Below are 20,389 nucleotides of genomic sequence, written 5' to 3'. Positions count from 1 at the left end.
ATTTTACCCAGAATTTAATTCCATAGATATGAGAGAAGATAAGGAAGGGGAAAACAGGCAATTTTCTAAGGCTTTTCTGATTCACCAAATACTCCCCCACTTGACACTTGAAATCTCCAATTAGACATTTCTTTGGCTCAAAATGTTTCCCCTCACTTTAAATGCAAGATGATATCATTTCACCCTAGCCAGTTCCTAGGAAGATGTCTCATTGGTAAATAAGTAGATCTTTAACAAATTTTGCAAACCCATTGATTTGGGCAAGTATTGACAGAACTTGATAAGACATTTAATGGAGGCACTTTCTACTTGAAGCATTGCCTCCTATACCCTGATACAACAATGAACACAATTACCCAATATGACTGATTATGATTACTTTCGGCACAAAATCACTGTCTACTTGACTTCATAACCAAAACAGAGCTTTTAATGGGCCATCAATTGCAAGGGAAATGTCAGCCACTTGGAATCTCTGGGCATTTATCTTCCTCCTCTTGCTTTCAGTTTCTTACCTGGTCAGGCACATGCTCACAAAGTCTGCTGCATTTTCTGAGAAGTGGTCTGGTAAAGGAGGCATCAGCCCTCGGTGTGCTCCGATGTAAAACATGGCGGCCATCCTGTCCATGGAAGCCAGTGGAGGCTTTCCTGTAGCCATCTCAAACACAGTACAACCAATGCTCCAGATATCTGATTTCCGTCCATAGCCAGACTCATTGATGACTTCTGGGGCCATCCAATATGGAGTCCCATGCATGGACTTAAGCATGTCACTGTGGGTGCCATTTAAACCTGCCCAGGCCAAACGCTTGGCACAGCCAAAGTCAATCAGCTTTATTATTCCAGTTGGCATGAGCATAACATTATTTCCTTTGATATCACGATGTACCACACAGTTCTCATGAAGAAAAGCAACACCTTGCAGAATTTGTTTTGTATATTTACAGAACACCATCTCAGGCAATGGCCCAAAACGGTTTATAATACTAGAGATTGAGCCACCAGGAACAAACTCCATGAAAATGCTCACAGTGTTCTCTTGCAAGCATGTCCCCAAATAGGCCACAATGTTGACATGTTTCAGTGCTTTGAGCAAATCTACTTCTTCCTGTAGTTTCCGGTATTCCTTTTCAGTAGCTAATTTATCAGAGGTATCCAAAGCCACCTGTTTTACAGCTATTAGCTGCCCTTGGCTAGTGAGACCACAGTATACCTAGAAGCAAACCAATAATACCTTGTTATTAAATTAATGACATAACTTATTCACAAAATGCCTCAGGTGACACTTGACTTTCCCTTCTCTTCCTAAACCCTTGTCTTTCTCTAAGTTGATACCTCCCTTCCTAAATGCAAAGTGTTTAAGCAAATTCAGTGTTTCAGTGGAGCCAAGATGGGTATGAGAAACATGGTGGATGGATGTCATATTGGCTTAAAGTCAAGTGGCTTGAATTGGCTAGAATCCTGGCTTCAACTTTCCCCAGCTGTATAACTTGGGATAAATGTGTAATCTTTTGACTTCAGTTTTTCTCATCTGTAAAATTGAGGTAACAATACTTGCCTCACAGATTGCTTTTCTTTTGTTTGTTTGTTTGTTTTTAGACAGGTTCTCACTCTGTTGCCCAGGCTGGAGTGCATTGGCACAATCACAGCTCATTGCAGCCTCAACCTCCTGGGCTCAAGCAATCCTCCTACCTCAGCCTCCTGAGCAGCTCGTAGCTAGGATCATAGGTGTGTGCCACCACACCTGGCTAATTGTGTGTGTGTGTTTGTGTGTACTTTTTGTAGAGCCACTGTGCTATTTTTTTCTTTTTTTTTTTCTTTCTCTTTTTTTTTTGGAGACAGAGTCTCTCTCTGTCACCCAGGCTGGAGTGCAGTGGCCCTGATCATATCTCACTGCAGCCTCAAACTCCTGGGCTCAAGCGATCCTCCTGCCTCAGTATCCTGAGTAGCTGGGACTACAGGCATGTACCACCCCACTAGGCTAATTTTTGAAGTATTTTTGTGGAGACAAGGTCTCTCTATGTTGCCCAGGCTGCCTCACAGATTTTTTTCTTTTTTTTTTGGAGACAGGGTCTCGCTCTGTCACCCAGGCTAGAGTGCAGTGGTGTGATCTGGGCTCACTGCAACCTCTGCCCCCTGGGTTCAAGCAATTCTCATGCCTCAGCCTCCTGAGTAGCTGGGATTACAGGTATGTGCCACCACACCTGGCTAATTTTTGTATTTTTAGTAGAGACTGGGTTTTACCATATGGCCAGTCTAGTCTCGAAGTCCTGACCTCAAGTGATCCACCTGCCTCGGCCTCCCAAAGTTCTGGGATTACAGGTGATAGCCACCACACCTGGCCTGCCTCCCAGATTTCTGTGATGACTACATGAGATGGTGGTTTGGAAAAGCTCCTGATAATATGTAAAATAGAGCTAGTTCAGCTCCCAAGCTCTCTGGAGTGAGAAGGAGACAGGCCCTGGAACTCACCCTTGTGATGTAATCTCAGTGGTTTTGTGTCTTCCTGTCTTCTCACTGATTTCTGAAACATCCCCATCTGGAGACAGCACACGTCTTATTTGGGGGCCAGCCTTTTCTTTACTCGTCTATGTAAATAACTATCTAAAGTGCTAGGGTTTAGATATATAATGTTTGTACATATTTAAGAGGTACATGTGATATATTAATACATGCATAGAATGTGTAATGATCAAGACAGTGTGTTTAGGACATCCATCACCTCAAACATTTGTCATTTTCTTTGTGTTGGGGGCATTTCAATCTTCTAGCTAATTGGAAATACACAATATATTGTTGTTAACTATAGTCACCCTACTGTGTTATCAAACACTGGAACTTATTTCTTCTATCTGACTGTATGTTTGTACCCACCTCTCTTCATCGCCCACCCCCTAAGATCTCTTATGCAGTTCACAAAATGTAAGGAACATCTTTTGTTTTTGCCATCTAGCAATGATTCTCCAAACTTCCAGTAACATATTCTGCTGTCGAAGGAAGATATTTCTTTCCCATTGGACTTGAACCCGGGAGGATGGGAGGCTAGAAATGCAGTGGCCATTGTATCACTATATGTGCCTGAGAAAAAGCCAGGCAAAGAGAGAGAGAGACCAGATCCTGATGACATTGTCTGATCCCTGAAGCCACCTGGGCCCAGAGCCAGACCTATTCCAGACCTTTCAGTCGGATAAAGCAGTAACTGTCCTTTCCCTCTGTGGTTGGATTTTCTGTTACTTCCAACTGAAAGCGTTCTAAGTAAAAGAGTGCTTGCCAGAGGAAGCAGGGAGGATGACTGGGGGAGTGGGAGGGGTGGAGGGAGGGACTGTGGAGGGGTGGGGAGTGCTGATTTCAAGTTTCCAGTTTAACTTACTGTGCCGTAGGCTCCCTTTCCAAGAATCTCACCCTTGGTCCATAGGATAGGTTCTTCAGACTTTAAACTATTTTCAGAAAATATCTTCTTTTCATTTGAGATGAGAAATTTCTGCTCCCTGTCATATATCCTGAGCCCACTACTATGCCTCTGGAAGAATGAGACAAAAGGAAAGATGACTGTTAAACCAAGTCACTGGGATGGAGAGAAAGGGGTGAGAGTAAAGTCTTCTTTTCAAATGTTCCTGTCTGTGGCCACTCTTACAGGTAACTTCTAGCGACACATCATTCCCCCCAAATGACCACATAGTGTATCTTAGTTGTGAACTTCAGCCTTGTTAATTATACACATTTTAAAACCACATCTTGCTCTGTATATTTTATAGGAGGAGATCTTAGGCCTGTTCATCTCAGGCCCCACATGGGCCTGAAGCTACTAACCACTGTCTTTTGAGAATGATCTTTCACAAGGTCCCTATCATGACAGAATATGTTAGTGTGTGCCATCTCCTCAGCCCCCTAACCTCAACTCTCTCCTCAAAATTCCCATTATCATGGTCAGCTTGCTCCTAAACACAGACAAGTTCAGAAAGAGAAACATACACAGAGCTGGACAAACACATAGAGACACACAAACTCATACACACATATTCACATATGTGTTCACACAAATGTACACACACATAAACATAAATGATATATAATCCATAAACATACATGCACACATATATATCACATATATACATACACATAGATACTGCGAGATCACATACAAACCAACTATGGCCAGATCATATATAAAAATAGAACTCTGATCTACAATGTGCAAAAACCAACCCAGGAAATCAACCCATTATCTACAGTAAGCAAACCAGGAAGCCAGTTTACCATCCACAAGCCAGACTTGCAGGAAGTCAGACTAGTATCTCTAGCAAACTGTCCAGGAAGCTATGGGATAATTATTTATCTTGTATGTTCTTCTGCCCAATAATTATTTAAAATAATTATTCCTGGCTGGGCGCAGTGGCTCACGCCTGTAATCCCAGCACTTTGGGAGGCCGAGGAAGGTGGATCATGAGGTCAGGAGTTCCAAGACCAGCCTGGCCAAGATGGTGAAATCCCGTCTCTACTAAAAATACAAAAATTATCCAGGCGTGGTGGTGAGTGCCTGTAATCCCAGCTACTTGGGAGGCTGAGGCAGGAGAATCGCTTGAACCCAGGAGGCGGAGGTTGCAGCGAGCTGAGATCGCACCACTGCACTCCAGCCTGGGCAACAGAGCAAGACTCCATCTCAAAAAAAAAAAAAATTATTCCTGATCCTGATATAGTGTGGATATAGTGTAGTATGACCTGAGTTAGTGTTCAATAAATAATATTTCAGTTTACCTACTGTTTCTGTCTTTAAAATTTCAGTTTGGGAGGCTTGTGTACTTCAGTGAAAACGATAACAAAGAAAACCCAACTATGTGTTGATCTTCTTCACCACTCCATGCCCACTCCCGTGCCAAACAAAATTTTTTAAAATCTTATTTCAGGATTTTTGCTTACACTTCCATGAGAGCAAAGGCCGAGTCTTGTACAGCACTATGCTCCTAGTTCTTGGCCCACTGCCAGAAACACAGTAGGCATCAATAATAATTTTGCATTAAAGTAGTGAATAATCTGAAAGCAAATGCTCAGGTGTAGGGGCTCTGAGAAATGTACGTTTCATGTCTTCCTATGAACAAAATGGTGAGCCACTTCTGGAGCCATGTTCATTTCTTTCTGTCTCACATACCTAGAGCAATGTCTTGCCTATAATTATCTATCTGCTGATAGTTGGAAATGATATGCTGTTGATTGAAAATGTCATCATTGAATAAAATACTGACCAATTTGAATGGTTTTGCTAAATTAATTTAACCAAACTGACTTTATTGCAATGTCAAGCTAGCTAAATTCCAGAAGGGAGGCAACATAATGAAAACATCTTAGCCTGGGGGTCAGAGGACCTGAATTCCAACCTTGTGATCAAACAATGAGACCTTGAAGCAACTATTTAATTGTTTAGGGTTTATAATTCCTCATTTGAAAATAAGGGGTTTGAACCAGATTGTCTCTGAGGTCCTTCCCACCCCAATGAACCTTGGATTCTAATTATACCAACCTGTATTTTGACTTTTGTTGTCTCTCTGCCCATTTCTTTTGGGGTACTTCCTCTCCGACTGAGGACAAGATTTAGGTTTTCAGGATCTGTTTCATTTGCCATTTTTTGGCAAGAGTTGTTATCTTTCTCATCAAGAGCTAATAATTCTGCAGCTAGACAACCTAATAGTTCATCTGTCAATTCTTCATTATTTACAGAGTCCAGAATTCCTTGGGAAATTGAATTTGTGCCACTTAAGGTTTTTCTAAACATTTGATATGTGATTGACTTATTTGCTAAACTATCATGATCCAAATAATGTACCCAATATTGATATGTCTGGGAAGATGCACTTTCTTGTTTTTCTTGGAAAGAGAAATTTGTAAGTGTTTTAGACTGATCTGAAACACTATCAAACTCTAGATCATTAGTTAAAATTCGGCTGGCATTTACTTTACTAAGAGATGCTATATTCTGCTTTTCTTGCTGTACATACTTGTTAGAATTCTTCTCACTGGGCACTGCCCAGCTGTTTTCTGAAGGGATAAATGGGATCTGGTGATGTAGCTCTTCAAGTTCTTGCAGATCTCTGAGGCTTGTGGTGAGTATTTCATTGTTGGAAATGTCTCTATCACCAGCAGACTCTTCCATAGAAACTTCTTCAACAATGGATAAATCTGAGACAGGAGGGAATTCATTCTGTTTCATGGACTGCTCAAGTGTCTGAGCCAAGTTCATGGGATGAATTTCATCTTTGGAAGATAGAAACTCTTTTCCTGAAGACTTTATCTGCCAGTCTGGTTCTGAAATACCATCACCATTTTCAATGTCATGTAGGTTGCTATGTATAGCCTTGGAACTCTTTTCTTTAGAAATCAAGACTTTGTGCTCTTGTTTAATGCCAAATGAAGTCTTTGGGGGTTTCATATGTGCTTTTTTCTGAGAAAGTCTTGTTCTAATATTGCTCTTCCTCTCACTGCGTGAAGATCGACATTTATTGGTGATACATCTGCCTGATGGAGCCGAACATATCTCATGGTAATATTTGTTTTCATCCCTTTCAGTCTCTCGCATATGACAATAAACAGGGGTCCCAAACATTTCATAGATTCCAGGTCCATTAGCAGTTGAATTGATTTCACTGAACATATCACTATACTTAAGATCTAGGTAATTTAGTCTTGGCTCTGTCGGTTGAACAGAGAGAGGAACACATGACTTTTGTATTCCTGGATTTTTACAGATGCAAGGAAATGATTGCTTTTTAGGTTTCTGAGTCTGGTGAGTTGATTGCTTCTTTGCTATCTGTGGCATTTTCTTTTGAAACCTGGGCAATTGCCAAGGCCTGGGGTCAACAAGTCCCAAAGCCGGGAAAATTTGTGTTTTTCTGCTGGTTTTATGCATGGTAGGCTTAATGGGACCTTCAGTAGAAATCACGAAATTCTGAGGTGTCTTCTTACTTGTCTTGGTCTTTGAATCCAACTTGCTCCTATGGGAATTCATCTTATGCTTGTCATTTTCTTGGTGTACAGGTATGTTGACACTATGGTTGTTATGAATGGTTCCTTTTCTTTTTTGGAGGCTTGGTTTGGCTATCGCTGGTTCCTTGGGGCTTCCATCCACAGGGAAGGTGATGTGGATAAGAGGCACCTTCCCATTCATTTCTGGTTTGGCTCTTTCTGCTATTGATATTTTTATGTTTGTCTCCATGCTGCTATGACCTTCTGGGAGTTTATCAATGGGGTCATCAAAGACTACATTGGACAAGCATTTAAGTACAGTACACTCTTCTAAAATATTGTTTGGTTCCATTGCTTCATTTTTATGTAATGAAGCTCTTTTTGAAGCAGCTTTATTATTTCTCATCTCTTCATCCTGGCTTGGAGTTATTTCTGAATGCTGGGTTTCTTGGAACTTGCTTGGAATGGTACATACTATTTCTGGATCTTGTTCGTAGTTTTTGGCTACTGAACTCTCATTCTTTCTTGATGAAAGATATTGAGAGTTCTCTTCTTCAGGTTTTCGCGTTTTACTGCCATGGCGGTCAATATCCTCTTCCCTATCTGCAGGAATATTGCCTTCCTTCAAATTCTCAAAAGACACCAAAGACTGCCCTTTTTCAAAGTGAGTTATTTCAATTTTGTTACATTCTTCTATTTCCTTGGATTTCCAGTTCTCCTCCATCTCCAGGCATTGTCTGTGACGGTTAGTCTTAGGAAAAGAGCACATGTTTCTTGACCAAATGAAGCCATCAGAAGACCTGAGAGTCGGATCCATCAACAACTTAACTAGGGCTCCCGGAGGCTTGTTTGATGGGCTAAGCTCATCAGATTGACGAACAGACACTGAGAGCTTAGGCACAAAAGATGTGAGGCTTGGAATGTTTCTTTCTTTTTCTTTTGGAAACTTGTGATTTTGGGGGATAGTAAGGACACCAGATCGCGTGGGCAAGAGTGACAGTGGTGGCAGAAGGAACTAAAAGGAAGACAGAAAAAGCTATGAATGCAGAAACATATATAAATATCACGCTAACTCGTTTAAAGTAGTCTAAAGAGATTATAATATCCTCTTAAGGAAGGCTTTTAAAGTTCAAAGCTATCCTGGAGATCACAATTCTTTTTTTTCTTCTTGAGACAAGATCTTGCTCTGTCACCCAGGCTGGGGTGCAGTGACGTAATCACAGCTCACTGCAGCCTTGACTTCCTGGGCTCAAGCGATCCTCCCATCTCAGCCTCCCGAGTAGCTGGGACTACAGGCGTGTGCCACTATGCTTGGCTAATGTTTAAATTTTAGTAGAGACGAGGTCTCTCTATGTTGCCCAGGCTGGTCTCAAACTCCTGGCCTCAAGCAATCCTCCCACTTCTGCCTCCCAAAATGCTGGAATTACAGGCATGAGCCGCTATGCCTGGAAGGATCACGATTTTTAAAACTAAAACCTCATTCCCAATATTTTTTTTAGAACCAATTTAAAACAACACGTTTTAAAACCAGGATTATTATAGATGTAAATATTCATGGCTATATATTTTTAAATGAAGGCCCTATAATGTAAATGGTAAAAATTTAAGATAAGAAGCATTTTATTTCTCTTCTTTTTTCTTTTTACTTTCCATAGAATTGATTTAAGATTTTTGAAATCCCACTGAGAACAGTTTAAAATTGCTGTTAAAATACCTCAAAAATTATCAGTTATTGACTAACTCAGAATTCGTATCTGAAACACAACTACTCACCATCGTTTTGCTGAATTAGTTTGTGAATGAAATGTACAAAATTTCATTTTTGTGGATGACAGGAAAATGGATGGCTTTCCTTTCTCCTTTGTCCTCTATTTTCAAACTAAGCTAGTTTTTATTATCATCCTGTAGAGGTCAGTGTAACCCAATGTATAATATTAAACTTTGTGGGCAGTAAGCTATAAACTCCTTAACTTTATGCTTCTTTTCAGTGTGGTCTTTTCCTGTGTATACAGATTCAATACCTATTTATATCACAATGTTTATAGGCATGGGTCATGGGTAGTAATTGAGAAATATATGTTTAATTTTCATTCTATTGCCACCTGTGTGTAAGAAGGAAGGAAATGGAACCTGACTCTAGAAACTTAGGCATTAAAAGTAGATGAGATGTAGTGTAGGCCCCAGTTTTACTGTCTAGATGATTTTCCCCATTTCTCAAAAATGACTTAGGAAATGAAGGCAGATTCACCCAGTGCTTAACCATCTGCCTAGTAATGGACATTACAATTTTTTAGGTCAATAAACTCCTTTTTACAATGCTAAGCAGTACCTATGTATAAGTAATTCTTCAAGGCTCATAGGGAAAGAAGTGCCAGGTAGTTGAGAAACTAAGAACTGCAAATATCTTTCCAAAATATTATAAATTAGACAGCTAGGAAAATCTTTCCACCACTGGGGGAAAAAGAATTGCCTAATTTCTAAATAGGTTGAAAGAAGACAAATTAAAATATGTCTGGCCAGGCGCAGTGGCTCACACCTGTAATCCCAGCACTTTGGGAGGCCGAGGCAGTCAGATCACTCAAGGTCAGGAGTTCGAGACCCACCTGACCAACATGGTGAAACCCCAACTCTACTAAAAATACAAAAATTAGCTGGGCATGGTGGCAGGTGCCTGTCATCCCAGCTACTCAGGAGGCTGAGGCAGGAGAAATGCTTGAACCCAGTAGGTGGTGGTTGCAGTGAGCCGAGATTGCACCACTGCACTCCACTCCAGCCTGGGCAACAGAGTGAGACTCTGTCTCAAAAAAAAAAAAATGTCTAAGGGAGCTACTCAGCTCATTATGTAGAGAACAGAAACACTCCAGAAAAGCACTGCACATGGCAAGGCATAATTTTCCCAGGATGATTTGCTACTTTAGGAACTATATGTGAGTTGTTGTTTTTCCAAGAAATACAGTTGACCCTTGAAGAACACAGCTTTAAACTGCGCAAGTCCACTTATATGTGGATTTTCTTCCTCCTCTGCTACCTGTGAGACAGCATGACCAAGCCCTCCTGTTCCTCCTCCTCCTCAGCCTATTCAACATGAAGACAATGAGGATGAAGACCTTTATGGTGATCCACTTCCACTTAATGAAGAGTAAATATATTTTCTCTTTCTTATGATTTTCTTTTTTTGTTTGTTTGTTTGTTTTGTTTTTGAGATGGAATCTTGCTCTGTTCCCAGGCTGGAGTCCGGTGGCATGATGTCAGGTCACTGCAACCTCCACCTTCCAGGTTCAAGCAATTCTCCTGCCTCAGCCTCCCGAGTAGCTGGGACTACAGGCACCCGCCACTATGCTCGGCAAATGTTTTGTATTTCTAGTAGAGACAGACTTTCACCATGTTGGCCAGGTTGGTTTCGATCTCTTGACCTCGTGAACCACCTGCCTTGGCCTCCCAAAGTGCTGGGATTACAGGCGTGAGCCACCACACCTGGCCCCTTATGATTTTCTTAATAACATTTTATTTTCTTGGTTTTATTGTAAGAATACAGCATATAATACATATAACACAAAATGTGTGTTAATCAACTGTTTATGTTATCTATAAGGCTCTGGTCAACAGTAGGCTACTGCAGCCAGGTGCAGTGGCTGACATCTGTAACCCTAACACTTTGGGAGGCTAAGGGGGAGTATTGCTTAGGCCAGGAGTTCAAGACCAACATGGCCAACATAGCGAGACCCTGTCTCTAAACAAAACAAAACAGAACACCCAGCACTTTGGGAGGCCGAGGCGGGCGGATCACGAGGTCAGGAGATGGAGACCATCCTGGCTAACACGGAGAAACCCCGTCTCTACTAAAAATACAAAAAAGCCGGGCATAGTGGCGGGTGCCTATAATCCCAGCTACTCAGGAGGCTGAGGCAGGAGAATGGCGTGAACCCAGGAGGCAGAGCTTGCAGTGAGCCGAGATTGCGCCATTGCACTCTAGCCTGGGTGACAGAGCAAGACTCTGTCTCAAAAAAACAAAACAAAACAACCGGTAGGCTATTAGTAGCTAAGTTTTGGGGGAATCAAAGCTTGTGTGTGGATTTTTGACTGTGTTGGGGACATCAGTGACCCTACCCCCTGCATTGTTGAAGGGTCAACTGTAATTGCTGAGGATTTGGTTCTAAATTAGTTGATAGAGTTTTTTAGTTTTAATTCTCAAGTCAAAAATGCTAGCACTAATCTTACCTCGATGCTTCGGCCACTGTACTTCATATGAGAGGTCGAAAACTCTACAACAAGAAAAAAAATAACTGGATATTCTTAGTAGTAGAGAGAAAACAGTCTCAAGCCAGAGTCTGGGGACGGAGTAATACAGATGCTAAGGGGTCTGAGGAAAAGTTGTAGAAATTGGAGGCTTCCCCTGTGGAATTCACACAGAGGTGGAATCATTACACAAAACTTCAGGCTGCTGTCACTAGCAGGGGTTGCTGTTTTATATTTATATCTCTAATTCTGACAGAAAACCTGAGATCTCTGGACCAGAGAGCAGGCCATTTATCACTCACCGAACATTGTAATGCCAGTTCCCCACAACCCAGTTGCTCACAGGGCAACGTGATGAGAGCTGGGTGTTGACCTGCGCAGCTGGCAGAGCTGCATCACAGGAGGGAGCCCTGGAATGATGAGACTCAGGGGGTGTATTGGGTGGGTGGCACTTTAGCCCATCTTTCCCTCCAGAGAAAGAGAGAACTTTACTGTGAATTGTAAGCAAATGCCTCCAGGAGAAAGGTGACGCTATGTTTTATTACCCTAGAATATAAGCAAACAGCTTTTGGGAACATCAGTCTCTCAATTTCTCTGGAGCAATACACTAACTTCGGAGGCGTTTTTGCCATTCAGTCATCCTTTAACTTAGATTCCTAGTGTTTTTTGCTTAGAAAGCCTGAACTGTGCAGAAATGTGAAAATATTCTTGTATAAGTGTCTCCCAACAGTTGTTTAAACTAGATCGACCATAAACTCTGAAAGGTGAGTGTGAGGAAGACTCACCTAGGGAACAAGATGGGACTTACTAGGTAGTATAAAACCTAGAAGTTGTTCTCTTCTTACCAAAAATTCAGAATGATCCCCAAAACCCCATGAACCACCACCACCACCACTTCTGCATAGTTTGGACTTTCTAAAGCTGAAGCCAAAAGCTCCAGTGTCTCCAAGGTCAAAACAGGTCACAGAAATGGATGATGTGGGACAGGAAGGCACAGCAGTAAATCGAGATCATATGCCCAACTAAAAGGGCATCATTACCCAGCTCTCAGATGTTATCCAACCCAGATGGATAATCTAGCCCTGCTAGATCTTCCAAAAGAAGCCAGAGAGCTGCAGATTTTTTTTTTTTTTTTTTTTTTTGAGACAGGGTTTCGCTCTGTCGCCCAGGCTGGAGTATAGTGGCATGATCTCAGCTCACTGCAACCTCCACCTCCTGGGTTCAAGCAATTCTCCTGCCTCAGCCTCCCGAGAAGCTGGGATTACAGGCGCCTGCCACCATGCTCGGCTAATTTTTCGTATTTTTTTTAGTAGAGACGGGGTTTCACTATGTTGGCTAGGCTGGCCTCGAACACTTGACCTCGTGATCCACCGGCCTCGGCCTCCCAAAGTGCTGGGATTACAGGTGTGAGCCACCGCGCCCGGCCCAAGCTGCAGGTTTTATGTGAAATCTCCTTCCCCCACCCTTGCTTATTTATTTAAAATTTTTATATTTTTAATTTTTTTTATAGACAGGGTCTTACTATATTGCCCAGGCTGGTCTCAAACTCCTAGGCTCAAACAATCCTCCTTCCTTGGCTTCCCAAAGTTCTGGGATTCTAGGTGTGAGCCACTGGGCCTGGCCTCTCCTCCCTTGTTTTTCAATTTTGTGAGGGTCAAACAAATGTCTGTAGGTCCATTTCAGACTCAGGCTGTCATTCTGAAGTTTCACACAGAGAGAAAAAGACTTCTCTAAGATTTAACACAGTAGAAAAGCCAATCCCAGGTGAAAAACAAGTCACCTAAGAAGAGGACTCCAACAGGCAACAGGAGGGGTCATAGGCATTCCCCTTGGACAGAGCTGGCCATGGCACCCCCCCTTCATTCGTAATGCATTTACTCAACAATTATTTACTGAGTGCCTACTGAGCGGCCAGCACTGTTCCAGAAGATGGCAATTTATAGTTGTGAGCAGGAAAGACAGATCTTTGCTCTTTGCTCCCAGAGGTTGCATTGTAGAGGTTGAGATTTTCTATTGAAAAGATGTTAGAAGTTAATCTAGAAATACAACTGAATATAATTTATAGCTGGGTACATATGGATAGCATCCTGAGTTTTTAAAAAAACGCTTTCAAGTATTCTTATAAATATTTGAATAGGTATTATCCAGTATTGGTCAGGAATTATGTGGGGTAAAGACTTTTGGTGGGAATGTAGAGGCAAGATCTTTCTGGTAGGTAATTTGATAACATGTGTCAAAGCCTTTTAAAAATGTGTAGAGACCAGCCTGAGCAACATAGCGAGACCCCATCTCTACAAAAAATGTTAAAAGTAGCCAGGTGTGGTGGCATGCACCTGCACTCTCAGCTACTCAGGAGGCTGTGGTGGAGGATCACTTAAGCCTGGGATACCGAGGCTGCAGTGGGCCCTGTTTGCACCACTGCACTCCAGCGTGGGCGACAGAGCAAGACCTTATCTCCAAAAAAAGTAAATAAAATAAAATAAGTACACAGTTTCAATTAAAAATGGCAGATTGAATGTACAAGCTTTTCTCCAATCCCTCCACAAATCACACTAAAATCACAGTAAAGGAATTAAAAAACATGTAAATAAGGACAAAAAAATAAAAACACCCAAATGATAAAACAACAGATGAGCAATATCAACATTTTGGACAGAGAAAACTATATGGATGAATAATAACTGATTGAGTTGTCAGCTTTCTGTGTTCTGCCCAATGCTTGCAAGGGGAGAGCCCAACCAGAAATAAGAATCTCGGCAAGGAATGGGAACTGAAGGTACCTTTGAAGACAGGGATGCAGGCAAGATGGAAACGAGAGGGTGCTCATAAGTCTGTGCTGGAGTAAAGTCCTGGATTCCCTGCCCTGTCCACTATGAGGAGTTTCTCTTCTCCTTTCCTGGCAGACGGCTGGAAGTTTACTCCCTGGAGGGCTTGAAACAAAGATGCTAAGGAGCTGGGTATGGCTGGGAGCAGAAATGGGGTTCTGGAGTGAAAATATGAGGATTAAGGAAGAGTCTACACACTGAAATTTGAACCCCATTCAGTGCCAAGAACGTTGCCTCTAGTCTCATAACCTACAGGCAGGCACTTGGATTATCTCTCTGGGGAAAACTAGCCAAGAGAAAAGGTCCATCGATGTATACAAGCTGACGCTTGTGAATCCCTCTACCAATCGTCCAGTTCTCCACCTATTCAACTCCTCTGAGGCCCATTCAACAAGCTCATTCAAACATACAGAACTTTTTAGTGAAACCCTTTTAGATACAAATAGACAAGATTCAACTGATATGTGAGGAAATGCTCCAATACGAAAATACAGAAAACAGATCAAACTGAAAGAAAGAAAGGAGCACAGAAGAATTAGAAACAACAAACAAACAACTCTATCATTCATATTTTCCGTGTACCCTTTCTCAAGAAGCTGCTGGGAAATATGCCCTAGTAAATGAGGATTAAGTAAAGCAAGGAAGCCAGGTAAGGTGGCTCAAGCCTGTAATCCCAACACTTTGGGAGGCTGAGGTAGGTGGATCACTTGAGCCCAGGAGTTCAAGACCAGCCTGGGCAATATAGTGAGACTCCATCGCTAAAAAAGAAATTTTTTTTAAAGTAGCTGGGCCTGGTACTGCATCCCTGTAGTCCCAGCTACTCAGGAGGCTGAAGAGGGAGAATGGCTTCAGCCCAGAAGGCAGAGGTTGCAGTGAGCTGAGATCGTGCCGTTGCACTCCAAGCATGGGTGACAGAGTCAGACTCTGTCTCAAAAAAAAAAAAAAAAAAAAGAAAGGAAAGGAAGATTAAGCCACATATCCAGTACACAGGGATTCAACACAGCAAGGAGGCAAGGGAATTCCCAGGATGACACGAAGGGAATCTCAGATGGGTGGCTGGGCAGTAGATCCAGACAGCAGGTGGTACAGAGTAAAACTGGAGGCCAGGAGGGTCCAGGAGCAATGTCTCCAAAAATAAAAGGAACCAATGGATTGCCTGATATCTAATCACCTGTATTGAGATTTGTTTTATAGGTGCAATACACAGGATGGGATGAATTAGTAACAGATATACAGAAAGTAAGCAAATGAAGAAATGAAGTGGTTATTACTAATGCTGAGATAAATACAATGTCTAAAAGGAGAGGAAATGTAATCAACACACTATGGGGCTCAGCTGCAAATAATATTTTACCTAGTCATAATAACAGAGACAATGAATATTGATTTTTAAAAAATAGACACAAAGATTGGGAAAATTGGGCATTGCTTGTGTGTCAGGCAAGTAATGTAAAAGTAATAAGTCTTAATAGATAACTGAACAATCAATAAATACCATTCTAAACATGATATTTAGCAATATGAAAGTACACACTAGAAGAAAGTCTTATACTAGTTGTACTTTTTTTTTTTTTAAGAGATAAGGTCTGTCACCCAGGCTGGAGTGCAGTGGACTAATCACCATTCACTGCAGCCTTGGCCTCCTGGAATCAAGCAATCCTCCCACCTCAGCCTCCTGAGTAGCTGAGCCTATAGGTGTGCACCACCACAGCCACCTAATTTTTAAAATTTATTTTTACATAGGTACTTTTTTTAGAGGTGGAGTCTGCCTATGTTGCCCAGGCTGGTCTCAAACTCCTGGCCTCAAGCAGTGCTCCTGCCTCAGCCTCCCAAAGTGCTAGGGTTATAGGCATATGCCTGTGCACAGCTAGTACTTCTTATTTCTTTTTTTTTTTTTTTGAGACTTCAAGTGATCTGCCTGCCTTAGCCTCCCAAAGTGCTGCCCTGGACCTGATTATTGTTATTATTAATTAAAAGTGCATTTGTAATGGCTATGTGCCAGGTATGATGTCAAGTGCTTGGAGGTTGAATGATTCTTGCTTTTGTAATCCGGTAAAGATGAACACATAAACGAATAGTGACAATTATGCTTGATTAGTGCTATGTTGTAGGTAAGATCAGGATCCTATAGCAGAACAAAGAAATGGCAACTCATCCAGTCTTGGAAAGTTCAGGAAGACTTTCCACAGGAAGGGGTTTCTAAGACAAAACCTGAAGGATGGCATAAGCTCCAGCAGAAAGAACAGTAGGTGCAAGTATTCACATGCATGTTTAGGGAATAGAGGGCATTTAGTGTGCTAAAGTTTATCATGCTGCTAAGGAAGAGTGGTAAGACGTGAGGCTGAAAGAGACTGTTGAAGCTGAACACCGTGGCTCACGTCTGTAATCCCAGCACTTTGGGAGGCCAAGATGGGAGGATCACTTTAGCCCAGGAGTTCAGTAACAGCCTGGGCAACACGGTGAAACCCCATCTGTACCAAAAAACAAACAAACAAACAAACAAAATTAGCCAGGCGTGGTGGCATGCACCTGTAGTCCCAGCTACCCAAGAGGCTGAGGTGGGAGTATCACTTGAGCCCAGGAGGCAGAGGTTGCAGTGAGCCAAGATCATGCCACTGCACTCCAGCCTGGGCAACACAGCCAGAACGTGTCTGGAATAAACAAACAAACAAACAAAAAAACAAAAAAACGCTATCAAGATTTGGGAACTAACTTTGTAAATTTCAAGGAACAAGAGTCTAGGTCCACTTCACAGTCCAGATTTCTTATGAACTGTTTTACATACAGCCCATCAAAACACTGCTTCACCATTATGCCAAATGAAACACAGACACAGGACAAATATTGCACGATTCCATTTCTATAAAAGACCTAGAATGGTCAAATTCATATTGAGACAGAAAATAGAATAGTGGTTGCCAGAGGCTTTGGGAGAGTGGGAAATAGAGAGTTATTGTTTAATGGGCACAGAGTTTCAGTTTTGCAAGAAGAAAATATTCTGGGGATGAATAGTTGTGATGGTTACACAACAATGTGAATGTACTTAAATGCCACTGAACTGTACACCTGAAAATGATTAAAATGGTCAATTTTATGTTACACACATTTTAGCATAATAAAATAAAAAAAAATTTAGGCCAGGTGTGGTGGCTTACCCCTGTAATCCCAGCACTGTGGGAGGCCAAGGTGAGAGGATCACGAGGTCAAGAGATCAAGACCATCCTGGCCAACATGGTGAAACCCCATCTCTACTAAAAATACAAAAATTAGCTGGGTGTGGTGGCATGTGCCTGTAGTCCCAGCTACTTGGGAGGCTGAGGCATGAGAATCACTTGAACCCAAGGGGCAGAGGTTGCAGTGAGCTGAGATTGCGCCTGGCGACAGAGCGAGACTCCGTCTCAAAAACAAAAAACAAAAAACAGAAACAAAAAAAATTTAAGCACTGCTTCACTTAAATTTCACTTAAAATGTATCCTTCTCTTAAAATCCCATAATAATTATTCTTTTTTTTTTTTTTTTTTTGGTAAGATGCATCACAGCTCCACTGGCATGCAGTCTCCCTCACTGTGGTAAATCAATGAATGTAGCTTGTTGGATTATAAGGTTGTTCCTGGTGGTTTTGGCTGATTGGTTGAGGACAGTGGTAAGCAAATAGCAAAGACAATGTTGCCGCAGGGGGAAATGCTCCATCAGTGCTGCTATCTAGCAAATGAGTCTTGGGCTCAAGGTAGTTGGAAGTTGGCTCTTAGACTTGCACATTAGCTTGGAGATCCAGGAATAAGGCTAACGTAGACTCAAGTCCATAATGACCCTGGGAATTGGTAGAAGTAAACTCAATACTTCTGGCCAAAAGCATCCACAGCATGGGCCCCCAAGATTCCCACAGATAAACATCAACCAAATATGAGCTCACAATGAAGATTTTCAAACACTCAAGAAAAAAAGCCAACCATAGTGCAGAGCAGTAGGATATTGATACTGAAATTATCAAATATAGTTTACAAAATAATGTCTGAAATGTTTAAAGAAATAAGCAATGAAATAATCTAAACAATAAGATATTCTCAAAATATTTGCCTTCTATTCCTTGAACAAATATATAAACATTTGCACATATAGTGTTCTTTCTGCTGGAACATTATGCCATCTTTCATTTTACTTGTTTACTAGTTTATTGTCTGTCCCGCACCCCCATGACCCCCAGGAATGTAAATTACACAAGGGCTGGGGTTATTGTCTGATATTTTTACTGCTTTATCTCTAGCATTTAGAACAGTGCCTGGCACAATATATAAACATTTGTTACCCAAAAGGACTCACTGTGGAATTCAATGTTCAACTTACCTTCAGATTTTCTTTGCTGCTCCTTCAGAAAATGAGGAGCATCTTCTCTGGTTACAGACTTGGAAATGTTTGGTTCTAAACAAGATCTTGGCAGCAAAAAGCCCAAGTTCACATTGCAGAGCTCCCTGGAACGTTCCTCTTTTTGTAAAACTAAGGGCCGCATGGTCAGCATCTTTGTCCTGAGCTCCACTGTTTCTGTTTCATTTGGATGAGAAACTGCATGTGCTTGTGCCCATTCTTGATGTGATGAGGTTATCTGACTAAAGGGGGAGGGAAATGTTTGATTTAAAACTCAATAAGAAGTTGCCACATCTTCTGAATCTCCAGTCCTCAGTACAGCCTGACATCACTAGAAAGTTTGAAGAACTATTTCCAAATGGTGCTGCTGAAAGGAAAGGCTGAATCCTGAGAGGGTAAGACATCTCCAACTGCCGACTCCTCCTGGCCTCCTTAGCCCTCTGTACCATTGCTTGGATGGATTAGGTTTCAGCTCACTCTCATTTTCCCAATCACCATTTCCTTGCACAGAGAAATCAGAGACCAAGGGCAGGCTTGGCGGATGTACCCTTTTATCTCCACAGGCACTGACTAGCCCAGTGTTTCTCAAACTATCTTTGAAGAAGAACCAGCATTTAAATTTCCAATCATTGTGAACTGACACTTTTGTAAAATATAAATGAATTGCCATAAAAATGGAAGAAAAATAAAAGACATGCAAAAAATAAGCCTCAATTTGTCTCACTACCCGATCAATGAATGTAAGTTATTTGCCAAATTGCTTTGCAACTTTTTTAATGGTCACCCTCACAGCCTGTCCTGACCTCATCATGGACTAGTAACAGGACCGCACAACCACATTCTAAGTAGCTCTGCCCTGCAGTAGGGTCAGCAAACTACAGCCCGGGGGCCAAATCCGGCCTTCAGCCTTTTTCTGTATCTTTAATTGGATCACAGCCACACTCATTTGTTTACATACTGTCTGTGGCTGCATTCAAATGACAGTTGCGGAGTTGAATCATTACAACAGAGACCATATGGCCCACACAGCCAAAGTGTTTATGATCTGGCCTCTGCCACATACCATTTATTGTGACCTGCACTTTTAAGCATTTTTATGGATCGAATTACTAATAATGTAGGTTGCCACGTGACTATCATTGCTTCATACTTCATTTCAAATCTGATACTTCAAAGAATATTCCTTACTTCTTTTCTTTTAAGTCTTCTTGGCTCATTTCTTGGGGAGGACTGGCATCTCTTGGAAAAGTCACAGTGATCTCAACACCTGTGGAAACATACCACAGTAGTAGAAGGAAGAAAGTAATGAATTCCAGCGGAAAGCGGGAGATGTACTTTATTTCTGTTTGGCTAATCTCTTCTTAATGATTACAAAATGGACATTAATCAGGGGCTGAGGTTTAGCCATCTTTGTATCTTTCCTGTTCAGGATATGATAGATCCTAAATAAATGCTTGCTTAAAGGGCAAAAAACCATATAATAATATTTTACAGATGTAAAATAAAGTTTTATAACAAACTATGTTGTCCTCAGGATGGAGAAAACAGAACCACCTTCTATAAAGTGTAATGACACCTATCTCCCAGAACTATTGTGAGCATTCAATGAGATAATTTATGTAACACCAAAGATGTTTGCTTGTATTTGTAATTTTGGTCATCTCCTGTCTCATTCCATGAACTAATTCCCAGAATAACCCTTAAGACAGAAAGTTCCAACTTATAGAATACGTGCTTGCTCACAATATAAGATGTTAAGCAAATTTATGTAAAAAACTAGTGTGAACTACTCTAACATTGCCTGTTCTTTAAGGTGTGTTCATTCATTCCTTTTTTCCATTTAACAAACTTTTATTAAGGATATGCCAAGCCCAGCGCTTTGTGCTGAAAACATGGAAATAAACAAGATGCAGCTGAGGCCCTAATAGAGCTGATAAGAAAATAAAGAATGCAGTGAGATAAGCACTGTGATAGAAGCAAGTGGTGATGTGGAAGCAGAGAGGGGTGTCCTT

The 20,389-nt window shown here is 41.5% G+C and overlaps 1 protein-coding gene across 4 annotated transcripts in view; it reads right to left on the bottom strand.

Annotated features, from left to right (window-relative positions):
• MAP3K19 (mitogen-activated protein kinase kinase kinase 19) overlaps positions 1-20,389 on the bottom strand; it is a 74,996-nt gene that overhangs the window by 7,585 nt on the left and 47,022 nt on the right. For 2 of the 4 annotated variants that reach the window (XM_032145578.2, XM_058434371.1), the window contains exons 7-12: positions 19,566-19,644; positions 18,360-18,619; positions 11,173-11,216; positions 5,516-7,969; positions 3,371-3,520; positions 516-1,213 (exon numbers count right to left, since the gene is read on the bottom strand). In XM_032145578.2, the coding sequence (XP_032001469.1) occupies positions 516-1,213; positions 3,371-3,520; positions 5,516-7,969; positions 11,173-11,216; positions 18,360-18,619; positions 19,566-19,644 (3,685 nt within the window). Of the gene's footprint in view, positions 1-515; positions 1,214-2,894; positions 3,020-3,366; positions 3,521-5,515; positions 7,970-11,172; positions 11,217-18,359; positions 18,620-19,565; positions 19,645-20,389 lie in introns of those variants that run through there. The other 2 variants (XM_032145580.1, XM_032145579.2) reach the window with 2 other exon arrangements.

Source organism: Hylobates moloch, unplaced genomic scaffold (genome assembly GCF_009828535.3).
Source record: "Hylobates moloch isolate HMO894 unplaced genomic scaffold, HMol_V3 SCAFFOLD_24, whole genome shotgun sequence".
Lineage (NCBI taxonomy): Eukaryota > Metazoa > Chordata > Mammalia > Primates > Hylobatidae > Hylobates > Hylobates moloch.
The sequence above is the reverse complement of the archived record's forward strand: the minus strand, read 5'-3'. Positions and strand labels throughout refer to the sequence as shown.